Source organism: Otolemur garnettii, unplaced genomic scaffold (genome assembly GCF_000181295.1).
Source record: "Otolemur garnettii isolate 467f Iridium unplaced genomic scaffold, OtoGar3 scaffold00013, whole genome shotgun sequence".
Lineage (NCBI taxonomy): Eukaryota > Metazoa > Chordata > Mammalia > Primates > Galagidae > Otolemur > Otolemur garnettii.
In genome coordinates this window covers 13,747,664-13,754,887 of record NW_003852408.1, presented here as the reverse complement: position 1 = coordinate 13,754,887, position 7,224 = coordinate 13,747,664, and the positions used below count along the sequence as shown (strand labels likewise).

Below are 7,224 nucleotides of genomic sequence, written 5' to 3'. Positions count from 1 at the left end.
AAGTCACAGCTCACAGCAACCTCAAACTCTTGGGCTGAAGTGATTCTCTTGCCTCAGCCTACAGGTGCCAGCCACAACCCCTGGCTATTTTTTTGTTGCAGTTGTCATTGTTGTTTAGCAGGCCCAAACCAGATTCAAACCTGCCTTCCTCAGTGTATGTGGCCAGCGCCCTAACCACTGGGCTACAGGCACTGAGCCCCAGCTATTTTTTGTTGCAATTGTCATTGTTCTTTAGCTGGCCTGGGCTGGGTTCAAACCCCCCCAACCTGGGTGTATGTGGCCGGCTCCGTTACCACTGTGCTATGGGAGCCCAGCTATTTTTTTTTTTTATAAATTCTTTTTTAAAATTTAATTTAATTTAATTTTGTTTTTATTTTTTATTTTTTTTTGGCCGGAGCTGGGTTCAAACCTGCCACCTCTGGCATATGAGGCTGGTGCCCTACCCTTTTGAGCCACAGGTGCCACCCTGGCGCCCAGCTATTTTTAGAGAGGGGCTTTCACTCTTGCTCAAGCTAGTCACAAACCCATGACCCATGACCCAATCCACCCGCCTTGGCCTCCCAGAGTGCTAGGATTACAGGCGTAATGCATTATATCTTTTAATGCTTATATAAACATCATTAAAAAATGTAAATAGGATCATTCTCTATATCCCTGTTCCACCTCACATATATATCATGAATGTCTTTTCATGTGTGATTTTTCCTTTCTAACAGTTCTAAGGTATTCCATTTTATGTTATGGACTCGACTTTATTCAATCAGTTGTCTATGTGATAGACATTTACATTTTTTTTGTTTGTTTGTTTTGAGACAGAGTCTTAGTTTGTCACCCTTGGTAGAGTGCCATGGCATCATAGCTCACAGCAACCTCAAACTCTTAGGTTCAAGTGATTCTCCTGCTTCAGGCTCCCAAGTAGCTGGGACTACAGGTGCCCACCACGACGCCTGGCTATTTTTAGAGATGGGGTTTTCCTCTTGCTCAAGCTGGTCTCAAACCTCTGAGCTCAGGCAATCCACACACCTCAGCATCCCAAGTGTTCAGATTACAGGAGTGAGCCACTGAGCCTGGCTTACATTTAAGTTTTTTCATCTGTACATACAACTTTGTCCATTTACTTTCTTTAAAATGGAATCTTAGGCCAGGTACAGTGGCTCACACCTGTAATCCTAGCACTCTGGGAGGCCAAGGCTGGTAGGTTGTTTGAGCTCAGGAGTTCAAGACCAGACTGAGTAAGAGTGAGACCCTGTCTCTAAAAACATAGCCGGTGGGTGGTGCCTGTGGCTCAGTGGGTAGGGCGCTGGCCCCATATACCGAAGGTGGCAGGTTTGAACCCGGCCCTGGCCAAACTGCAACAAAAAAATAGCCCAGTGTTGTGGTGGGTGCCTGTAGTCCCAGGTACTTGGGAGGCTGATGTAAGACAATCACCTAAGCCAAAGAGTTGGAGGTTGCTATGAGCTGTGATGCCACAGCACTCTACTGAGGGTGACAAAGCAGACTCTGTCTCTGAAAAAAGAATTAAAAATAATAATAAAAAAACAGGCTCGGCACCTGTGGCTCAAGCGGCTAAGGCGCCAGCTACATATACCTAAGGTGGTGGGTTCGAATCCCTAGCCCAGACCCACCAAACAATGATGGCTGCAACCAAAAAATGGCCGGGCATTGTGGCAGGCACCTGTAGTCCCAGCCACTTGGAAGGCTGAGGAAAGAGACTCGCTTGAGCCCAGGAGTTGGAGGTTGCTGTGAGCTGTGATGCCATAGCACTCTACCCAGGGGGATAGCGTGAGGCTCCGTCAAAAAAAAATAAATAAATAAAAATAAAAAATAAAAAAACATAGCTGGTATTTTTACATGGATGAAACTGGAACATATTTTTCTTAGTAAAGTATCTCAAGAATGGAAGAAAAATGGGGCAGTGCCTCTAGCTCAAGGAGTAGGGTGCCAGCCCTATATGTCAGAGGTGGCGGGTTCAAATCCAGCCCCTGCCAAAAACTGCAAAAAAGAAAAAGAAAAAGAATGGAAGAAAAAGTATCCAATGTACTCAGTACTATTATGAAACCAATATATAATTACCCACACTTTCATATGAAAGATAAAACACAACTATAGCCCAGGATGAGGGAGGGAAGAGGAGGGTGAGGGGAGGGGAGCTGGGAGGCCAGGTGGAGGGATGATAATCGGTGGGACCTCACCTATGATGCATATTTCAAGGGTACATGCCAAATCTATTAAAAGTAGCATATAATGGGGTAGTGCCTGTGGCTCAAGGAGTAGGGCACCAGCCCCATATACCAGGGGTGGTGGGTTCGAGCCTGGCCCTGGCCAAAACTGCAAAAAAAAAAAAAATTGGGTAGAGTATAAATGTTTTAACATAATAATTGAGGTGAAGGCTATAGTAACCAGTTTGATGTAAGCATTCCAAATTGTATATAAAATTGGCACATTGTACCCCATAAATGCATTAATGTATACAGTTATTATTTAATAAAAAAAATTTTAAGAGACAAAATAAAAATAAAAACGTAGCTGGGCATTGTGGCGTGTGCCTGTAAGTCCCAGTTACTTGAGAGGCTGAGGCAGGAGGATTGCTTGAGCCCAAGAGTTTGAGGTTGTTGTGAGCTCTGATGCTATAGCACTCTACAAAGGGTAACAAAGTGAGACTCTCTCTGAAAAAAATCAATAAATAAAAATTAAAAAAAATAGAATCCTACACGTAGAAGCAAAATTGCTGGATTGAAGAGTTTGTGTTCTGGCTGGGTATGGTGGTTCCTGCCTAAAATTCTAGCATTCTGGGAAGCCATGGTGGGTGGATTGCTTGTGCTCAGGAGTTCGAGACCAGCCTAAGCCAGAGAAAGACCCCGTTTCTAGTAAAAATAGAAAATAAAACAAGCTGGGCATTGTGGTGGGCGCCTGAAGTCCCAACTACTGGGGAGGCTGAGGGAAAAGGATCGCCTGAGTCCAAGAGATTGAGGTGATGGGCTGGGTGTGATGGCTCATGCCTAGCACTCTGGAAGACTGAGGTGGGTGGATTGCTTGCTTGAGTTCAGGAGTTCAAGACCAGCTAAACAAAAGCTAGTCCCTATCTCCACTAAAACTAAAAAACTAGCCAGAAGCCTGTAGTCCCAGCTACTTGAGCTCAAGAGTTTGAGATTGCTGTGAGCTATAATGCCATAGCACTCTACCCAGAGTGATAGGTGAGACTCTGTCTCAAAACAAACAAGAAAACCCCCCAATAAGCAAATCCCTACTGCATGTATCAAACTGCTAATCTCTCCCCATGGGAACTTCTGACCAGTTGCTTTCTCTGCCTTTGAGAACAATGGAAACTGCATGATGCCCAGGAGGACCCCAGAGCAAAGAGGTTGCCAGACTCCCTTTATTTTTGTCCCTTAGGAGCTTCGGAGGAAGATCTTGGTTAAGGGGAAGAAATTAAGTGTGTTTGAGGAGGATCTTAAGGATGAGAACGAGGAGGAGGAGACAGAATTAATGCTGGAGTGCCAAAATGACACAGAGACCAAGCCTCAGCTCCAGGAGCTAAGCTCGTGGAGGAAAGACAAAAAGGAGAAGGTAAGCCAGGAGTGGTCTTTCTGCTGTGGCGTTTGGTCAGCCTGCACCACAAGCTGAGGGCTATTTGTGAAGAAACTCAAGCCAGACGAAGTGGAAGGCAAAGATGCAAAATGACCCTTCCTTCCATTGAAAGAGGCCTAAGAATGTATATGTGGCATCCCTGTATGTTGCAGTGGCTTTCCAACTTCTTTGGGCCATGAACTCTTTTTTCTTTTTAAAATGAAATCTTTTCTTTTTTTCTTTTTCTTTTTTTTTTTTTTGAGACAGAGCCTCAAGCTATCCCCCTGGGTAGAGTGCCATGGCATCATGCTCACAGCAACCTCTAACTCCTGGGCTCAAGCGAGTCTCCTGCCTCAGCCTCCCAAGTAGCTGGGACTACAGGTGCCTGCCACAACGCCTGGCCATTTTTGGGTTGCAGCCATCATTGTTGTTTGGCGGGCCCGGGCTGGGGATTCAAACCCGCCACCTTAGGTGTATGTGGCTGGCGCCTTAGCTGCGTGAGCCACAGGCGCCGAGTCTTAAAATGAAATCTTATATGGAAACTCAGTATTCAAAATAGACAAATGGAGAACCATCCTACTTTAAGCACCCATTTGGCTCTCTCCTCAGTCCCCCAGGTACTCCTGAGATGTCTTTGTACTTCTCAGTCTTCTTAAAGGCCAGTTTGAAAACCACTGATGAGAGTGTGTGTATATGTGTAGCATTATTATATTGGGTAAGTGGGGTTAATGGAATGATTGTTGTGATTTCAATTAATGTAGGCTTAGAAAAAGATTCTCGGAAAGGGTGAGTTTAAGGAAGGGCCAGAAATAGCTGAAGAGGAGCAGAAACGGGAGAGCTTTGAGTTGGGGAAGGGAGGCAGAGGGAAAAGGCATGCCATTGTTGGAGCCTCCAAGATTCTTGTTTGAAACCTGCATTTCTCTCTCTTATGCACTTTCCTGGCTCACTCAGCTGACTGATTCTAGCTTTTCCTCTTCTCTCCGGGGCTGTGGTATCTAACGTGCTGCCATGTCCAGGGATGGAAATGGGAATTCAGGAAATAAATTCAAAGATTTTACTCTGGGACTCTCATGTCCTTTTAGGTGTGACTTCCATGACCATTTGCATACCTTGACATATCTGTCTGAATTTATGTACACCTTGACAAAAGGTTACTGTTCATTTAACAGAAGAGAAGTAGGGAGGATGGCACCTCTCTGTTACAAATAATAAGTTAAAAACTTGTTACCAGGATGTAACACAGAGCAGACCCTCCATGCCCAGAGGCCGAAACTGATCCCAGCAGTATATGCAGACTGCCTTTATTCCCATTCCCACCCCCAGGTTGTGACGTGCCCGCCGTTTTGTCTGCCTATCTGTTGTCAGACTATAGACCAGGCTTCTATTTCCAAGCCTGAGTTACTTCTCTTGTCCCAGAAGGTGAGGCAGGAGGGAGAATGTAGTGGGGAGGCAGTGGGCAAAGTCTTAGGTTGGATGGCCATTAGCTTCTTCTCTCTGACTGCTAAGCTTTCAATTCCATCTTCCTTCTCCAGAAATCCAACCCCATCGTGTGTCCATCCCTCTCTGACCTGATTATCTACTTGAAGAGTGTCTCATTCCGCAGCTTCAGTCATTCAAAGGAGCACTACCGCTTCTATGAGATATCATCCTTCTCTGAATCCAAAGCCAGGGGCCTGGCCAAGGAGGCTGGTCAGGATCAAAATGGAAGGACAGGGAGGGACATGGGAAAGGAGGTTCAGGCCTATGGGTAGGCAGGTTAAGTCTCATGAAAGAGGACAGGGAGCTAAGGATAGAGGAAGGAGCTAAGACACTCTTCAGAACAGGTAAAGGGAAAGGAGTTATGAGTAGTGGGCTCAAGGCTCTAGGAGAAAGAAAGCTGGGACAAGATAGTCTAGATCCGTTGTTCTCAACCTTCTTAATCCTTTTAATATAGTTCCTGTGGGTCATGACCCACAGGTTGAGAACTGCTGGTCTAGATGGAACAGAATAGAGAGGCACATTGAAGACCTCTGGAGCTAGCTGCAAGAGATGTTGGGGGAGAAGAGTGAATGAGCAGGCAGGTTCTTGGGGCCAGGGAAGTCCTCTTCCATCCCTTTCCTATACCCTCTTACAGGTAATGAGTTTGTGCAGCACAATACCTGGCAATTAAGCCGTGTGTACCCCAGTGGGCTGAGGACAGACTCTTCCAACTACAACCCCCAGGAACTCTGGAATGCAGGCTGCCAGATAGGTGAGGAAGCAACAGGGCCTGGGAGGAGGAAGTGGAGGAGCAGCAGGTGGGAAGTAAGTTCCCTACTGGCAATAGGCCCAGGGTATGTTTCATAAAGATGACCAGATTGAGAACAATGTTATCTATAGAAGTATTCCCAGTAGGCAGTCTTGCACCCAATATCTGTCTTTTTAACTCCCCGAAAGAGGGGCTAAAGGCTCCCAAGGTGAATCTTTCCTTCCTTTTCTCCTGAGTCCCTCAGTGGCTATGAATATGCAGACTGCAGGGCTTGAAATGGACATCCATGATGGGCTCTTCCGCCAGAATGGTGGCTGTGGCTATGTGCTGAAGCCAGACTTCCTGCGTAATGCTCAAAGTTCCTTCCACCCAGAGAGGCCCATTAGCCCTTTCAAGGCCCAGTCCCTCTTAATCCAGGTATGATGGAAAGAAAAACTGTTGGGAGGAAATTGGGACAGCTGAGTTAGAAATAGGGGAAGAGGTGGCTCAGCCTGATAGAAGTGTAAATGGTTGAAATTACACTCCTTGTAAGAGGCAGAAGAGCCTGATTAACAGCATCTATCTTTAGTATTTGGAGCCAGCTTTCTGGTTCAAATACATTTCCTGGTTGTGTAACATTGAGCAAGTTCCTTAACCTCTCTGTACCTCAAGTCAGTAGACCTGCAAAATGAGAGTAATGCTACCACCTACCTCATGTGTAAGTGTTACAGCAGTTAATATAAGGTGTTCACAAGAAATACTGGTACACAGTAAGTGCTATAAAAGAGGATATCATTAGTATGCCTACTTTCAGACCTTGTTAAGTTTCTACTTAGATGCACGTTTAATTGCAGATAGAATACTGAAAGAAAATATTAGCCTTGGAGAATTTTTGCAAACCAAAAAGCTATAGAGCAAAAGGGCTTGTGTTTCCTCCTCTGGGGTGTGACAGCTGGAGTGGGGTGCTGGGCTGAGCCAGAACTTGTGTGAAGTTCTAGAGCCCGGTTACAGATAATCAGTGGTCAGCAACTCCCTAAAGTGAACAAGAGCAAAGAGGCGTCCGTTGTGGATCCACTCGTGAAAGTGCAGATCTTTGGTGTCCGTCCAGACACAACCCAGCAAGAGACCAACTATGTGTCGAACAATGGTAAGACTGGCATGCTGAGGAGGGAAGTGTTGGGAGCCTGACCACTGTTTTCCTTCTATGTTGCCCTCCATTAAGTACAGTCTATGTTACCACACGTCTCCCTATTCTTGGTCCCTGTAAGAGGCAGTATGAAACAGTACAAAGATTCCTCTCCCAGGCAGCGCCTATGGCTCAGGGGGTAGGGCACCAGCCCGCATATACTGAGGGTGGCAGGTTCAAACCTGGCCCCGGCCAAACTGCAACAAAAAAATAGCCGGGTGTTGTGGCGGGTGCCTGAAGTCCCAGCTACTCAGGAGGCTGAGGC

General features: G+C 46.1%; 1 protein-coding gene across 1 annotated transcript in view; it reads left to right on the top strand.

Moving 5' to 3' along the window:
* The window catches only part of PLCD4 (phospholipase C delta 4), a 24,878-nt gene that overhangs the window by 16,072 nt on the left and 1,582 nt on the right, over positions 1-7,224 (top strand). Inside the window, exons 9-13 of the mRNA XM_003784955.2 lie at positions 3,394-3,567; positions 5,100-5,256; positions 5,681-5,797; positions 6,039-6,211; positions 6,785-6,920. Of these exons, the coding sequence (XP_003785003.1) occupies positions 3,394-3,567; positions 5,100-5,256; positions 5,681-5,797; positions 6,039-6,211; positions 6,785-6,920 (757 nt within the window). The remainder of the gene's footprint in view (positions 1-3,393; positions 3,568-5,099; positions 5,257-5,680; positions 5,798-6,038; positions 6,212-6,784; positions 6,921-7,224) is intronic.